General features: G+C 40.3%; 1 protein-coding gene across 1 annotated transcript in view; it reads right to left on the bottom strand.

Annotated features, from left to right (window-relative positions):
• Nucleotides 1-18,863, bottom strand: part of gmds (GDP-mannose 4,6-dehydratase) — a 180,322-nt gene that overhangs the window by 115,667 nt on the left and 45,792 nt on the right. Inside the window, exons 5-6 of the mRNA XM_073476727.1 lie at nucleotides 4,054-4,246; nucleotides 2,829-2,933 (exon numbers count right to left, since the gene is read on the bottom strand). Coding sequence (XP_073332828.1) covers nucleotides 2,829-2,933; nucleotides 4,054-4,246 — 298 coding nt within the window. The remainder of the gene's footprint in view (nucleotides 1-2,828; nucleotides 2,934-4,053; nucleotides 4,247-18,863) is intronic.

The following is an 18,863-nucleotide window of genomic DNA, read 5'->3' as shown; positions in this document are numbered from 1 at the left end:
CCCGAAACCCAAAGACCAACTGATTATTTATTAGGTATGCACAATATGTAAAAAAAATTTAAAATCATATGGCAATAGTTATGACAATTTTCGATTGCAATTAATTTTTTTGCAATTAGTGGGAATGATCGTTTTTGTGTCCCAATTTTAAATTTTACTACAAAGCTATTAAAATCATGATGTCGCAACAATTGTTGGTGCCTGTACTACGCATCAACTGATACCGATAATTAGTAATCAAGGAGAAAAATAACCAGTATTTCAAACCAATATCGATTTGCAGTAAAAATGAAAATGTTCGTTATATTCCATCACTAGTTATTCTAAATTTTGACACCAAGTACGTTTACTCATGTACTATACTTTTACAATTTTGAGGTACTTTTGAGGACACGTAACCAGGAAATTGTTGTGGACAGGACATCTCACAGAGATGTGGCTACAGACAGAGAGAGGATGCTGAATCAGCAATGTGGCAAAAAAGCACAGACACTGCTAATTGGAAAACTGCTGATTATCGGCTTTTTGTTTTATGGGCTAGAGTTTCTCTGCAGCACTACAGTACCTATAATATTTGGTAGAGATGAACAGTTAATCAAAATATAAAATGTTTTGATACATTTTCTGTTGACTGACAAATTGTTTCAGCACAACTCATTTCCATCACTCTTCCTGTCTTCCAACTAGTTTTTACCCGTTTGTGTGCCTCACATGTCATTCCCTGGTTGACTATGTCAACTAATTCTCCGTTACAAGACCTCAACGGCGACCGCACTATCTTTGCTGAACTGGCTGCAAACTACACCAGTTCCCACACCTATCTATCTGTGGTAACCCATTAGGGTTTATTGGCTGACCCCTGACCTTGGCTGGGGTCGTGGCCAGGGCCTTCATTAGGGGATAAATCATAAACACCTGAGCGGCTGACCTGGGCACAGTGCTGGAGCTGCAGTCATGTGGTATTCATTTTGGGTCGCGGTGGCGTGTAAATCGGGTTAAACCAGCGCCTGTGACCCTCGGGGCTCAGAGCACATATTAAAAATGTGACCACAACCCACTCACTATGTGTCAGAATGTGTGTGAGTACGTGTCAAGTAGTTATGAGAACCCTCGTTCCACCGGTGAATGAATATGACTTTATATAGAGCATGTAATTGAATACTTTTACACAACCCAACAATGGTGTACCTTCTGTTTTACCACTTTATTGTGAGCTCAGCCCAGTTGCTCAGGCCAAGTGATGTCAAGATTTTCACAAGGTAATTTTAACCTCACAACTGTAACATATGACATATAATCATTCACAATTGACAAACTAGTTCATTAAGTAAGTTCATCTAATAAAAAAACACATCAGTTTTGGGAATCATTAAGTTTTAATAGTATAATACATGTGTCATAAGATCATTGTCGCCAGGGAAAAATGCTAAATTATTATGTTGATTGCTAAGTTCTTTCAACTGGGTTTTAGTGACATACATTTGAACTTTTACACAGAAAATGTTCCTGGAAATGTTGTATTGTGGCTTCAGAGAATGATTTGATTTCCTGACGTCTTGCTTCTGAGTTTTTTCTTTAACAAAAGGTGCTTTGTTCTAAATAACTAGTCATTGTAAATCAAATTAAATTAAATTTCCCCCACATCTGATGTTAACTGTAGACTTATTAAAGTGACACCACTCTTGTGGTGCTTTGATGAAGCTTTGTTTGCCAAAATATGCTGCCTGTCTGAGGTATAACATAGCAAACTGAGATCAGAGCTTTTGAGTGCATGACGTCGTGAACTTCAAGTTTATAAAAATGTAAACGTTGGTGCATTTGTACCATCGGAGGATTAATGTAGTCATTATGCAGTCCATGCTTACATACTGTATTTATATATAAAATCTAAACTCAGAAGAGTAGTTTATAACTGATGGCGTATTGGTAGATTTTTGACCACAAAAATGTAGATTGTTTAAATTGAGCTTGAGCTGTTTATTTTGTTATTTTTGTTTACGTATTTGTAAGAGGAATTATAAAGTCATGTTACATTAAATATAGTAATAAAACTCTTCCAACTCCTATCTGCACACAGGAAAAAGTAAATTAAGAAAACTTTTGTAATCAAAAACTATAAGGCAATCCAGGCATTCTGAATATAGGTCTGTGATTTTTTCAGGCTTTTTGACCCTACTGTATGTATTATAGCATTTAATGTATGTATTTTATTAAGGATAGTGTTTATTCAGGCATTTTACTCAAGATGGCACTTCATCAGTTCCCAAGTTCCTGTTCTTTGTATTGCTGCCTGTGTGTGTGTATGTGTGTGTGTGTGTACTTTATTGTACACAAATCTTTCTACAAATAAAGCTTGATTGATTAAAAATGTGTCAAACAAGGAAGAAAACATTAAAAAGGCTTCATTATGTTGGTTAAGTCCTTTAAAAAGCCAACATGTTTCTGTATTTGTTTCACCTGTTATGTTATTGCCTCCTATTGGCTGTTGCTACTGTATGGGTGAGGCCACACCTGTGTCGTTTGGTGTTTGGAACCCTAAAGAAAACCAAGAGGTCGAAACACGTTGGCTGTTTCAATGATTTAGCCACTATAATAAATGCTTTTAAATATTTCCTGTCTTGTTTGACCCATTTTCTTATATTACATATTTGGATATATGGATATATGATCTCTTAATGCTCAGCCCTAAAGCAATCTTTTAAAAATGTTCTTTAAGTAGCTCGTCTTGTCAGATGCTGCAACAAACAAACTTCTACATTAACACAAAAAACAGCCACGACATTGTGGTGACATGGAGTAGCAGGATGCGTGTCGTGCCGTGAGCTCACCTCTCCTTGGGCTCTCGTGGTTAAAGAGGATCCCGTTGCAAGCAAACATGTTGTAGGCCTCTCGAAAGTTCACCACGATCCAGTAGGCGTAGAGCTTTGCAGCACCTGAGAGGAAATTCGGAGATGGAGAGGAAACAGGGTGACAGAAACATATATGTCACTTACACAAAACCAAACTGTTTTTTCAGATTGTTTCTCTGTGCACATGCTTTCACACAGCTATTAACACACTTCAATCTTCAATTTAAGTGATGATTTAAGCAGAGAAAGAAACAGATCCTCTTCTCTCAAAGCTGCTGAAAGACCAGAAAAGAGAGGCAGATTCTGTGTTGTAACTACACTACATGTCATAGTTGAACACAGCAGTGCGGCAGATCGTATTTCACCGTCGGGAACGTGAACCACAGACTCCTGCTGATTGACCAAAAGCAGGCTTGTACAAAAAGTTCTCCCCTCTTTTCCTCTTGCCATCTTCCTCCACCTCCTCCCTTCTCTTGTGATGAGGGGAATACCAGAACGAGCCAAGGGAGGCGCCCGTTGATTAAGCCACAGGTCAGGATGTTCACTGGAGGTTAAGGGAGGTCGCCATGGTGACACCCACCTCCCCACTTCCCAAGTCTAATTAATAGAGGAGCAGCCCTCCTCACGATGGTATGCGCCTCCCATGCAGCAGCCTCAGATTGAGCGCTGACAGATGGGGAAAGTGTCGGTGAGGAGAGCATTTAGACAACAGAGCATGAAACCTGATCACTCACACACGTGTACAGCCTGCATGTGTGTGTAAGTGTGTGTCTGTGAGTGTGTGTGTGTGTGTGTGTTGAGAGTGAGTGAGTGCTGAGTGCTGTGGATATAAAGGTGTCTTTGTTAAAGCGAGAGCCACTCCAGTCTTCAGTCAGACGTTTGGCCTCGGGGTGTGTGGAGAGCTCAAACGTTGCCTGAGCACTGAAGCACCCCCTATTCACCTACTCACGCATGCACACACACACACGCACGTACGCACGCACACACGCACGCACGCACACACAGGTATCAAGCGATCTGAGTTCATATTCCTTACATGGCCATACACAATCATTTGACGAATGGTGCAATGTAGAAAATGTTAGGTAATCTGTCTGCGTGTGTGTGGTGTGTGTGTGTGTGTGTGTGTGTGTGTGTGTGTGTGTGTGTGTGTGTGTGTGTGTGTGTGTGTGTTTCCACATGAATCTACAGCACATGACGTTACCGTAAGGTGAACGAGGGTAGAATGGCGTGGTTTCCTTCTGAGGGATCTCCTGAACTTTGCCGTACAGCTCGCTGGTGGAGGCCTGGTAGAATTTGACGCTGTTGGTCAGACCGCATGTCTTGATGGCATCCAAGAGACGAAGTGTTCCGACTCCATCCACATTAGCGGTGTACTCGGCCAAATCAAAGGAGATCTGGGAAAGAGAGACAGAGAAAAAAATGTAGAACTCATTAAGAGACCTTGATAGGGACAAATTATGTCTGCAATAGAGGATAGAAAACAGCTGTAAACTTGACAAATGCGATTTGGACGAGTGTTTTGGATCAACAGAAATGAGGACTTGAGACTTGACTTTAACCTCATTTAAGTCTGCTGCAAATGTCAAGTCTCAAGTCTTTGACATGGTGAGATCCCAGGACAAGATTAATAAATATTACAGCAACAGTCAAGGCTTTGCATTGCCACACAAGTTGCATCGCTGCATATTAGTACTGTGCAGAGGATGTACCTGGTCTTAGTTATATATAAAACAACCACTGAAAGTAAAATGTTTACATGCTGTGCTACTTCAACACATCAGCATTCAGAGCAAGTTGCTTTTGAAGACGTCTTTGACTGATTTCATACTTCAGCTGGACTAACAAATGTCTATTATGGAATATGTTACACTTTGATTTTACATGTATTTTAATAGCCAACTTGTGAGGTCTTATATTTAGACAAAGCCACGTTTTCCGCAAAAGAACCAGGAACTTTTAGTCCCACAAACTACTTTTCAAGGAACTGAAAGGCTGTTTTCTCATTTCCACTGTGCACTAAACACCCGCTAAAATGAGCCAAATTAATCTGCTGGCGTATGAAAAGGCAATGGCTGTTTTTGCTTGTCATTTACATGTCCGACTATACAACAAGAATGTCATGGATTTGTCAAAGCACAAAAAACTAAAAACAAACTGGGTAAAATAATGTCCTCAGAATTTAAATTAGACCCTGGTCCCTCCAAAGGTTCCCCGGGGAAAGTTCCTGTGGTGGAAACGCAGCTAAAATCACCAAATCTTCCCGAACAATCATGGAGAATGTATGAGGGGATGTGTTGTTTCTGGAGTCTATCTGAGCCAATCAGAAAGCTACGACCTCAAACTATACTCCAACTCCCACAATGCCTGTTTCCACTGCTGAGGGCCAAGAGGGGAGGGAACTTAATGAACACTTGGGGGGAAATTAAGTTTGAATAAGAAATGGATGTGTGCGTGCATGAGTGTGTGCTCGTATGAGTGCCAGGACGGCCCCAGGCTCCAAATCAGGCGTGACGGTTGAAAGCCGTGCTGGTTAGTGGTCACCACACCTGGAGCGAGCGGCATGAGCCACGTCTGTACGGAGGAAACGCTTCGGCCCTTTAGTGCTCCCACACCAGCAGCCAGATAAAGACCCCTTATTTAAAGCTGGGTCGGAGAACACTGGGCCTCTATTCCACTCAAAGTCCATACACACTCATACACACACACACACACACACACACACACACACACACACACACACACGCTGACACACTTGCACACACAGTGAGCAGGTTTGATCAGGCTCAATTACACTCCACGGCTTGGTGTAATTACCTGTGACGCTCCACTCATGCTTTTACTTTGCATTCTGGCATTTTCATTTACATCATTTACAAGAGAAGGTGAGGGGACGCTTTGCACACCAACATGCACTGAACGTAACATTATGACGTTTTCTACAGCAAACACAAAGGTGGACCCAGTAATGGCGACACCTGTAGAAACTAGTCAAAATCACAAAAACTGAAGCCTCAAAATTAACCAGTTGAACAAATGCCTCATCGAAAATAAAACTCAATGAAAAAACTGAATATTATGATTCTCACAAAAGTTATTCACTGAAGATATGTTGTATGATGTCTGTCAGAGGAAGGTTTGACTGTCTTGATGTTTCAAAGTCCTCCAGGTAGACTGCTAATGTTCTGTTGACTTAAAATTATACTTAGATTTATTAAAAATAAAGAGAAAAAAACTGTCTACATTTCCTGTAGAAAGGTATAAAATTATCATTTGGGGTTAGAAAAAAGACTGTACAAAAGAAACTGTAAATATTTTCGCTAAAGTTTCAAATGCTAGTTTGGAATGAAATGTGAATGGTTGACAAATGTAAACAGGGTTTGTAAAGTTGGGCCAGGTAACGATTTCCTTTCTGTGGCTACTCCATGAATCTATTTTTTGTATTTTTCGTTAGATAGCCATTTGTCGTTTAAATGACATGCTGCAAAAAGCGATAACAAAATCCACCTGTTCTTTCACAGATGATGAGCAGGTACAAAAGTTAGCTAGCTAGCTTCAGCGAGCATGCATGCGCAACATCAAATACCGAGAATGCAAGTGGCCAGAAATATTTTGTTCAGGTCAGGACTGGTGAAGCTGAATCAGACAATACCCGCCTTCATGTTCAGTGAAGGGGAGGGGACAGTCACACACAAGACCGATTCCCTCTCCACAAACATAATGTATTCCTGCTATCTCAGGTCCACGATCAGCTCTTCCTCCATCGCTGTGGAGCTCCACCTCTCTTCCACCTCTTCCTTCCTTAAACTTTTCTCCGCCTGCTCTGTCACTGCTGTCTGGACCTGATAAACCTTGTTTTATGCTACTACAGTACCTCCCTCACTGATACCTCCTCTCTGTCCTGCTGTCTGTGTGTGAGTCACTCCATTCCTCTTGTTTTCCAACACTGAAGAGGTCTGCGACACACACATCACACACATCACACACACATCACACACACCGTACACACATCACACACACACACACATACACACATACACATATACACACATACTCCAGGTATCAAAACCAGCTGAGAGGGGCAGAGTCCAGGACGCCTTGACAACTTAAATCAAACAAATTGCCTTAATGCCTCCATTCTCTGTCATTATGTAAGGCAGGGCCTGAGCGCTGACGGTTTAAAGGCCAGACGTTTGTGTACACCGCTGTGTATATGTGTGTGTGTGTGTGTCTGGGGGTTGGCTGCTGGGCCCCTCGGTCGACCTGGCAGATATTGTTCTGTTCTAGGAAGTCAGCCAGGCTCTGTCAGCATTGGGGGTCTGCCGCAGACCCTGGAAAAAAAGCGATCCGTTCAAAAGGTTCTAAATGTGCAGGATATATGTGCCGCATTTAGTGGTTTCACTTCTTTCCTGCTCACACAAGGCCTGTTGAAATGCATGCTTGAAACTGGGGAATGTGACTCTGCACATATGTGTGTGTGTGTATGTGTGTGTGTGTGTGTGTGTGTGTGTGTGTGTGTGTGTGTGTGTGTGTGTGTGTGTGTGTGTGTGTGTGTGCTCTCATGTGCCAGAGTGTTGGTGCGTGTCTTGACAGATGTATAAATATGAGCTACATTTATTCAGCCGTGGCCTCTCTCTGCATACCTGCATGGCCTTCCATACAGGATAAAATGAAGGCATTACGTTGTATATACACAGTGGGAGAAGAATGTTCTAGTTTCTATTGTGTGTTCAGAAAAAAAGAACAAGTCAGAGAAACAAAAAGTCATTTGAATTGAGTAGATAAACTGATATTCAGCCCATACAGTAAAAGAGTAATTCAAATTTTTTTTAAAAATTCAAAATGACCAAGGATTAATGTTTCTGTCACTTTTTTGTTAATTTCTATCAGAGGTTAAATGAGTACAGATCATTTTCTGATCATTGCGTCATAGTATTATCATAATTTTCATATCATTACAGCATTAGCTTGTTTTTCTGTATTTAAAATAATTTTAAAATGAATACTTTACAATACTTTGTTTAGCAATAGATGATGGATTTTTGTCATTTGTTTTCAATAAAATACTGTTTCTGGTTTGACATAACAATATTTATTGGAGTAATTGACACTAATGAATCAGATTAGTGATTAATCTGCTGATAACAGTCAATATGTAAGCATTGATCACTAGGTCACACTTTTTAATGTCATTTTGATTTTTTATGGATATTGCTGTAATTTATACTACAATGACAACATCAATACATCATATCAATTCAAATTTATGTATAAAAGTATGTTTTAACAGAAAATGATGGTATAAATTCTTAAAAATCTTACTAGAAAACAAAGTTCTTTTGAAGTTTTTTATTGCTTTTGTCAGTTTTGCTTCTTCTCTTTTGTAGAATGTACAAAATTTGCATTATTCAACATTAAACGATGTGTTTTATATCAAGTTTCTTCAATGCTTAAATAATATTTAATCCTGAGTAATCTCTATGGAAAATATATATCTTCCTTAAATAATGATTTATTAACTGAAAACTGTACAATTGTGAAAAAAATCTGAGACTTTTGAGCAGGCCTCTCCACAGAAGGACCCCATCTGTTATTACAAATTACTGTGAAGTATTTGGGGAATAAGGGCATGAAATTTAGGTAAAAATATGTAATGTGTAAACTGATTTACCCTCCTATAAATGATTTCTCTTATGTATCTGTTCTTTTTTTTTACCTGCTGTGATTTGAAGGGCATTATTTTAATGTAATGTGTAATTTAGTGTAAAATGTTGTTGAATATTTGGTGTCACTTCATTCCAGCATGTTATGACCTCTGTGAATATTGTTGTTGTCATCCTGCACAGCTTCCAAGTGACAAAGGGGAAGTGTTCAATTGAGTAAATGGACAAGTGGACAGCAAAATAGTTGTTTAAAAGTCACAAACAAGTCACGCTCAACAAGACACAAGAAGAAAATGTATTTCTATAACCAAAAACGAGCCCTATACAACACCATCCTGCTCTCTGGTCTGTTCAGAGGCATTGCTGCAGTAAAACATTGATGCAGCACATTAATGACCTCTGTGGGTAACCATCATCATACCTGAGATTCCAGAGAAATTACCGAAGAAGCTAGTGAAAGCAGCTGGACTGCTCCCCTGCCATCGACACTGTCTTGTTACTACGCTGTTAAACACTGAAACTCAGGCAAATTCCTGCCAACCACAAACACCCAAATAAAGAAATCACTAACACACCCTGGAGGTGGAGATGACAGAGAGGGAGAAGAAAGGCAGGTAAGGAAAATAGAGACAGACGGAGGAGAGAAAGTATATGTGTGTGTGTGTGTGTGTGTGTGTGTGTGTGTGTGTGTGTGTGTGTGTGTGTGTGTGTGTGTGTGTGTGTGTGTGTGTGTGTGTGTGTGTGTGTGTGTGTGAGTGAGTGCGTGCGTGCATGAGTATAGGTGGGGGTTTGTGGAGTGAAACCACAGTCAATTACACCTTTACTCATCGCTTTACAGGCCAACTGAAATTAGAGCAGTCGTGTGTTAACAGGGCAAAGACAAACAGGCTGAAATCCCTCCAGGAGAGAAAGGTTTAGACCCGACCTGGCAACCCATGCACCGCCAGACAGATCAATTACTCCGCTTTCATCGACTCAACTGCAGTGTCACTCATCTGCATCATGGAGCAAAGATATGGACCCTTTCCCTTGCAAACATGAGGACTTAGTGCAGTGTTGCTTTCCTTATGCAATGTTACTTTCGTAATTTGCGGAATAATAAACCTTTTACTTCTAATTCACAGCAATGGGAAAGGATAGGATTCAACAGCTGCAGCTGTGCTAAAGACGTAACACATAGGAGAAGCCTGGGGAATTATTAATTTGATAGTTGATTAAACAGAGTAGTCTGTAAGATCATTTTTGTTAATTAACTGTCAAGTGCAAGATTTATAGATGGTACCTGGTCCCTCAGTCTGGCTTTTACAATAGAAAACCCGAGCTTACATGGATGTCGGTCATCAAATTCCTCTCCTACAGATTAATTTGATTGTTTACTTTGGCCAAGTTACGTTTCTGCAAACAGACACGTTCAACTTTGTATGTGTCACATCAGCAGTTCTACAAGATGTGTCATATTACGATCACAATCTTAGAGGGGATGGTGGTGGCATGACAGCTGATCAAGATGGCTGCCAAGCGAAGGACTGCTGTTTGAGCTGACAGGACATTTTTCCAGCTTTGTTCGTGGCAACAAAACCAGGTATTACAAACCAAAACACGATCTTTTTCTAACCTTAATCAAGTCTTTTATGTGCCTGAACCTAACCAGACCATAAGCACGAAGTTGTCACAACATAAAATTAAAAAATTAACCTAAAGAAACGTAAAGTTGGAACATAAAGTTAGAGTTCAGGGTTTCCTCCAGGATTTTTGTAAACCGTGGGGGAGGTCTGCCCAGGTGGAAGAGGGAGGGTGACGACGATGATGACAACATGAATTTTGAAATGTGAAATTATGACTATTTCAAACTGAATGTTTTTCTAAATACATTATTTACTATAGGGTTTCCGGTACATGAATTGAAAATAATAATTGAAAATAGGATCTTGCAGTATCACTAGGCCAAAACAACAAACACAACAACAACAAATTAAAGATATATTTCAAAGTTAAATAACTAAACTAGTCTATACTGAAATGTTAGGAATATTTAAATATTACACTTATCACGGTACACATCATTATCATTTCTATTGACTTGAGGGAATAACATCACGATAATAAATCAAGAACATTGAGCCTCTCCTTTATGTAACGTTACCTGACTCTCTTCCTCTGGAACCTTTCTCTTCTTTTGAAAATAGTTTAATATACTCATCTGAAAATGTAACCAGAAAAGAGTCATGGCAGAAAATGACCTGGGCATTACCTAAGCTAACGTTATGTCGTGCTGTTCAAAACGTGTATCTGAAACGTAACGGGTTTCCTCTATCAATAGAAAATTACGTTTTACAGTTAAAAATTAATCTACAACAAAATAATATCTCTCTCTACTGTATAACCAAAGACTCGACATGCTTTATTAGGCCTAAAGTAATCTCTCTTTAACAAGTGTCAATGGTACAAAAATAAAATAAAAATAAAAATCTCTCTGAAATAATGATAGAAATAATGCGTATCCTGTATTAACCAATCAATAACACATTTATCCCGACCAGTGATGCTAATCTGACCACTTTTTTCAGTAACGAGTAATCTAACGCGTTAATATTTCCAAAAACAGTAATCAGATTAAAGTTACTTATTCAAGTCACCGTGCGTTACTATTATTTGTGTCATTTTCCTTAGTAAAAATATATATTTTTGCTTTCTTCTTGCGTCTCGGGGAGTGATGTCACATATGCGACAAGTCACGTTTTCAGCATGAGGACAACTCACGTATAACACCACGCAGCAACACAAACACATCAACAATGGAGGGAGGTGAGAGATGCGCGTTATCGAGCTGGAAATACAGTCATTATTTTGAGTTCGTGTCAGCTAAAGATGAGAATATTAAGGTTCGTTGTACACTCTGTGCTGGCGACAAAGTACTGTCAAGCTTCAAAAACACAACGTCAAATTTGAAGAAACATTTGGAGTCGCAGCACAGCACAGTTAAGTTTACAGAGCAAGCCCCACCAGGTGGTGTTAAGCAGAGAGCTGCGAGCAAAGCCACGGCCTCGACTTCTGCAGGAGGTCCCCCACCTCCCAAACAACAGAAGCTGGACTTCTGCAGGAGGTCCCCCACCTCCCAAACAACAAAAGCTGGACTTCTGCAGGAGGTCCCCCACCTCCCAAACAACAAAAGCTGGACTTCGGTGCTAAACAAGTAAGTGGGGGAGAGTTGAAGAAGTTGGTCGGGCGGTATGTTGTAGAGGAAATGCTGCCCTTAAACGCGGTTGACTCGAAAGTAACTTGTAATCTAACTTAGTTACTTTTAAAAACAAGTAATCAGTAAAGTAACTAAGTTACTTTTTAAAGGATAACCAGTAATCAGATTACTTTTTCAAGGTAACTGTGGCAACACTGAACTCAGGATTTTTTCTGTAGCCTAATCCATCTATAACAGTATCGTTTTCACGGGTTTGAACAAACCTGTATCAAATATAACCTAGCTTAGGTACCTTTCCTTCACCCTTTTCTCTCCCTCCACGTCGGACTGTCGTCTCTACTCTCTTCGTCTTTCGCGCGCCGCAGCCAGACAGGCAGGTGGTGACTCCGGTGTTGGTTTTTCAAAATAAGGGTATTTGCAGCGTAGCGTCACATTTCATGAAAAACACCATGTTTTGTGCCAAAATTCACATTTCATACAATAATTTACATTAACATAAACATAAAACAACATAAAAACAAGGTAAAAAACAACAACAAAAAAACATTATTCTGAAGGTGTGGCGGCTTTTATTTTGCCGTGGCGGTGCGCCACAATCAATTACATGTAGAGGAAACCCTGGAGTTTCAACATATCTGTGGTTTCCAAAAACGTACAAAGACGCCATTTATTCTGGCGATCAGGTTGGACATTTTGACAGAAAAAAAAATCATTATTCACATAAACGCAAGAGGTTGATTGTCAGGAGAAGATCTTAACTTTTGAAGAGATGATGAACGACACTATGTTAATAATGTTTGGTATTTATGCCTCAAATATGACTTTGAAATGATTATCAATATAGTTGCCAATTCGTTTGTTGTTGATAAAGTAGTACACCTGAAGAAAGTCTAAACTTGAAGAGGTTAATTTTTTCACTGTCAATTAATCCGTCAATTATTTTCATCGATAAACTGATTTGTTGTTTGCTCAGAAAATGGTGAAAAATATCCAAGATGATGTCCTCAAATGTCTTTTGTCCATAAACCAAACAAATTCGGTTTACTGTCAGAGGAGTACAGAAGTCACTTTTAAAAAGCTGAGATGTTTTAATTTTTAATCTTAAAAAATGACTCAATCTGATTAAGCGATTATCAAAATAGTTGGCTATTAATTTAATAGTTGGCAACTACTCGATTAATCAATGAATTGTTGCAGCTCTATTTATTATTGTAGCTGAAACAGAATGCAACAGTCAAGGGAAGCAAATGTCTTCAAAAATATAAATTACTGCGTCACATGATTAAAAGTCGACACGAATCATTAACATTTGTAATACAGACGTCAGTAAAGACTGAGTGGTTTCCAGTGCAACATGATTTTTAATAACCCCTCAGTTTTCTGTGTTTTCACAACCTTGCTACTGTAGCCTAAGCTACTGTTGCTGTATGCCGGCCCACGCTAACAGCCCACTCTCCAAACAGAGCAGCATCTCCATCATCAGGTGTTGCTGTGTTGTGATGAAACTTGAGGGGGAATCTCTGTGCCTCAAGGTCTGTCTTGTTGGAAACTGTGTCACTCAACCTTGCCTGCGTATTAAAACACACCTGTTAGAAAAACAAAGAGCTATTTTTTTCCTTTAAGTGTGCCAATTTGCCTTTCCCTAAGACGCAGACACAATATAAGTCAAAGAGAAGGAGGAGAGGTGTACACAGTGAGTGACGGAGAGAGCGAGACAGAGGCGTGGATGGATGACATTGCTTCATTCACCTGGAATGTGTGTTGGCTCTTTGATGTTTTTGCGCTGGGAACGAAGAGTTCTTAAAGTAGATCTCAATAACAACAATGTCACTCCTTGGCCTACGCACCACCAGGTAAACTACAGGTATGACTTTCTGGTATGTGACACTTCACAAGACACAGCCACTGATTCCAAACATTACAGGCATGTCAGCCATTCTCAAAGAAGAACATACAATACACGTATAAGAATAACCCCGTAACCAAAGTGCTTTGTTCAAGAGGTGACATTTGAAGGCTGAAGATTAAATATAGATACAGTCAAAAGCAGAAGCAATACAAGCCTGTAAGAGCTTTAATTAGAGGGTGCACCTGAAAGAAGGAAATCCAAATAGTCAGCTTATTAATAGAGTGTCTGTTTATAGAATTGCATGACAGATTTACATAGTTTTCATGGTTTACATGACTTGTTTTATAGCTGCGTTAATGAAGGATATTAGTTTTATAGGGTATAATGAAAAAGTTGCACACTTTGAATACAAAGGACCGACGGACCTGTATGTTGACTTGAAATTTGTCTTTGAAGACGTACTTCCGTACCTTTAGTTTCTGCATCTCTAAATAAAAAGCACAATACTGCTTCAAAATGAGTAATTATAATAATATAATTTTTCATCTGAAAAAATGTGTAATTAAGATTATGGTTACATTGTCAAGGATTACTTGATTACATTAGTATTCTTATTTGAACAGGATACACCTTTTGTTTGTTTCAATACTGTTTTTGTAAGGGTAATGTATTTTATTTACACTGAAATTGTTAAGAAGTACAGACAGAAAAGAGAGTATTTGTGGAGCTCGCATTCTTGTAGCTGTGTCCGTTTTTTCAAGAGACATGCAGTTATCCAGAAGTAATCCAAAAAAGTAATAATCATTGTTTGCATCAGAAAAACTAGGTAGATTAGACAAATTAAACTGGTAATGGATTTTAAAAGGACTTCACTGTTTGAATGGATACAAAGGAGGCCTGCAGCAGTAGAAAAGGATACTAAATACTACAACTTGGTGAAAACTAAAGGTTTCTGTAGTGGAAACCAAAAGAGTTGAAAGTAAGAACTGATGTCAGATCTCCTATTGAGAAAAAAATTATTGAAGTGACAAGATGTGTTCATGTTCATCCTGTGAGACGACAGGTTAAGTCCCATTAAAGCTCAACTTGTCTATGGGAAGAAAATTATCACTGAAATGACTTTGTGTTTCTTGGCAACCCCCTTTTATACACAGACTGAAATGTACCAGCGTGCTTTCAAAACAGATTTTCTCCCTCATTTACTCAGGTGTTTCTTTTATCATGGCTGTTCACTAAAGTGCAGACAGAGTCACAGAAGGTGAGGCTTACGCTGAAATGTTGATCTACTTAAAGAGCGCTTAAAAGATAGGATTAAAAAAAATAAACTGAGGTGCCTTAAACGTTATGGCAAATTCAAGGTCAACAAAGCTAATTTTTCAAATCGGGGATCTGTACATGGCATGACATGCATCCACCCACTAATCCCGCCCCACTGATGTTCACTCATCATTACGATCATATCTCGATCTGTGTTTTTTTGTGTCTAATAACAGGCGTGTTCTACGCGGTTAGTGCAGAGGCTGCTGCAGCTATGGCAATGAACAAATACAAGTCAAACAGATAAGGTGGATCTGGGAGAGAGACAGATGGGAGACGCGGGAGGGTGAGTAGCACACGTGTGGAGAAATACGTGCTGCAAGAGCGTATGTCAGGACAGGTAGACTGAGAGCTGGAGATTAGCTGTCAAACTCAGGATTTATGCAGTCGAGTCTGGAAAGTCCCTGTCTGCCTCCTGGCACTCTGCTCTACCTCTCCCAATCCTGCTCTCTTTTTTTCTGCATCTTTTTCTCTTGATGGCCTTGATGTGAGCAGGTGGTGGCCAATCTCTCCACCGTTGTTAACTGAAATTAACTGCTGGTGGTAATCATTTAAATAAGATGCAATTTGTTACAACTGCTCCTATATTCTCTAGAACAGTCTAGAAATGTTTGTGTTGGAATAAAAGACAAACCTGACAGAAGACAGAAACCTGATCAGTAATGAGTATTAAAAAGTGTTTATCAGGAGAGCAAAGGTGCAGTCCTACACCCCATTCCTTCAGCATTGGATAAGAGCGTCTGGAATGGGAACTCCCTGGAAAAGTCAATTAGGAAAAGAAGAAGCCCTTCATTCCTACCTTTCCTCGATCGCATGATCTGCCCTGCAGACATTCACCGCCTATCAATCACTCCGACCCCGCAAAATATAAACACATGCGTAAACATGGCAACAAGTATCGCTGGAGTGGGCTGCGGTCTCACCCCCGGGGGCAGTGTGGAGCAATCACACATGTGTACACAGCAACACACATGAATACACAGGTAGAAGGAGTGAGACTCTTCTCAGGGATTTCATTAGTGGATTCTGGGAATTTAAGGTCAAGTCCATGCTACAACCAGTTACAGAAAGTGTATGGATGATGTCAGTCAACAGCATGAGTGTGAAAGTGAGCTCACAAAGTCATACTTCAGCATGAACAAAAACACCAAAACCAGTATTTTGTAATCAGATGTACGTAACAAAATGACAGAAAACTGGCTGCATGCTACAAAACCACCTACACTGTACCACGTCTGTGCACGCAACATCATTGTTTTAGTGAAGCTGTCCAAGCTACAGTGAGAGACCAGCAATTACAGGTTCATCCACTAGAGAGAGTAAATATGGTCTTTGGGTGTTTGTTTTTGGGTGTTTTTAAATTACTGTCGACATGGCCGAGGAGAAGACCGGCAACCATCAACTGGAGAGGGATAAATCTAAATAAAGATACTCAAAAGTGGTGACAGTGATAGAATATAAAGAGGTTTGCATTTAAAGTATAATAATGAAAAGATTTGGAGCAACATTTAGATGTTAAACCAACATTTCAGCGTCAAATCTCAATAATAATAACAACAGATGCAAATGAGACCTTTTGTGTGATTCAGCTGTGGCCTGCTGATGTCAAAACAACACACACAAATCACCTGCAGCAGGACATGAACTACATCACAGCACATTCTGTATCCAAAGGACAAGATTGTACTATAATTCCTCAGACATTGGGCTGAGTACTGACTCATGAGCCACAGGTTTGTCATACTGTAAAATACCAAGGCATTAATTCAAGGCTCTGAAACATCATGTTCTCAAACTACTGAGACAATTTAGGTGACAGTCATTTCATTTATGCATGCAGGAGGACAAATATGAAGGACATCCACCTGAGCAAAGCAGCAGCAACGTTTTTTGAGGGTATTTTTGGTGTTAAAGGACTTCATGGTTGTATTGGATGTTACACAATTACACTGATAGACACACACATAACCTTTTACACTGACTCTATTATTTCAATACAAGGCTAATCTAATCTAATTCTTGAGTCTACGTCATGTTATGCCCATCATATGGTTACAATCATGTCTTTTTTCATGATGTGATTTTGTCTTTCGATTTTAAGATCATGATTCTATTCAGTTTTCGATTAAAAAAGTGTTTTTCAGCACTGACAACCAATTATTGGCCTATTGAGTCTTGATTTGCAAAGAGAGGGGTTCCTGCTTTTGATTTTGAATCAAAATTAAAAGCAGTTTTTCAATTGTCTTTTGATTTAAAATCGAAATCATGACACACCCCAACTTAAGACAGATCTCTAACATCTTACATATCAGGAGAGACCTGATGAGCTCCTAAAACCCTAAAAACTGCATCTTAAAACTGTCAAACCGGTCATCCTAAATGAGAGTTAACATCTCTCAGTACGTTTACATGATGTTAGAAAAAGTCGGACTATTGTGTTAGGAAGTTGATTTACTTTTTCATGTATACGCCTTAGTCGGACCTGAAATGCATGCACCACAGACCACGCACCGGGCATTGACCCGGAAGTCATGCATAGCATAAATCCGTAGCTAAATCCATATCCAAAGATGACGACGAAGGTATTAATACAATATATATTATGTAATGTACAGCGCCAAAAAGTGATCCATGTTTTCACCGTTTGCTGTGCAGCCTGTTTGCAGCTTCTTAACTTGTTTGGTATGTGACATAATAGGTCAGCTGGATGAAGGTCCAGGGGCAACTAGCTGAAACTGTGCATATCACCACCTACCGTGGTGAAGTCGGACATACTTCCGTCAATAAATCGATTGTCCCTTGGTGCTTGTATATTCGGACAATGGCAGTGGTCCTATTAAATGGCCTTATTGAGCTGACCGTAGCTCAACTTAAGTGTGCATGGAAACATACTGTCTGAAACTGTCTGTTTCTGCCTCCTTTCTCCTCACACTTTTTATCAGCTGACCAGGACCAGATGACTTCAAAGTGAGCACTCAGAGGAGAGGTGAGGACGGACCTCCCACATCTGAGACCTCCTGCCAGGACCAAACTGATCCTCTTTACACCTCCACCCTCCATCTTTCCATGCTTACCTTAACACCACCCCCAAACTCCAGCTGCTGCCTCTGTGCCATTTGGCTGCAATCAGCAGTCAAGCATCGTCTCTGATTAGAGAAGGAAGGCGGGGGTGGTGGGAGGTAAAACTTGGCAAATTGGCACATTCTTCTCCACCCATTCCCCTTTTTCCCCAACCCTCTAAATCCTCCTTTCCCCTCTCACACACCCACAGACCCCACTTAAATCTGGCAGCACCCCTGTCGAAGCCCCACACCCACCCAACCCACCCAGCACCACTTGCTTGATGAATGCTGTCCTTGTGAGCAGAGGAAGCCACCAACACACCACCCACCCCCGACGCACACACACACACACACACACACACACACCATGATCCTTAAATAGAAGTGAAGTTTGGAGACGGCCGCCCCTGCAGGTGCTACCTCTCTTTGGTTACACGTGCGCACACACACACACACACACACACACTTCACCACAAGAACACACTCCCATAAATACACACTCAGACCACTGTCGGACACAATAACGCATACCAACACACACTCTGGCTGCCCTGGTAGCTGTCACAGAGCCATGTGACCAAAATGGAGCCCAGATTCTGATACAACATTATGCCTGATTTACACAATCTCCCCTCTCTCCCTCTGCAGTCCTGCCCCACCTCAAACCCCAGTCAGTTCCCCCCGGCCCATCCAGGACCCCCTGGACAGGAGCAGCCCAACAGCTGCATGTGTGTGTCTGTGTGTGTGTGTCGTAGAGAAAGGAGAATGAGCAGGATCCAGGTTATGGCCAGGCAGTTACACGGTGCCCATTTAGTTATAAATACCTTCTCGTCTGTCTTGCAGAGTCACTGAAAGTGTCTCTTTAGAGATGTTTATGAGGCGTGTGTTGTCCTGGCTGCACGCCTCTTAGGTTATTTGGTTGACAGA

The sequence above is a fragment of the Pagrus major genome, chromosome 11, assembly GCF_040436345.1.
Source record: "Pagrus major chromosome 11, Pma_NU_1.0".
Lineage (NCBI taxonomy): Eukaryota > Metazoa > Chordata > Actinopteri > Spariformes > Sparidae > Pagrus > Pagrus major.
The sequence above is the reverse complement of the archived record's forward strand: the minus strand, read 5'-3'. Positions and strand labels throughout refer to the sequence as shown.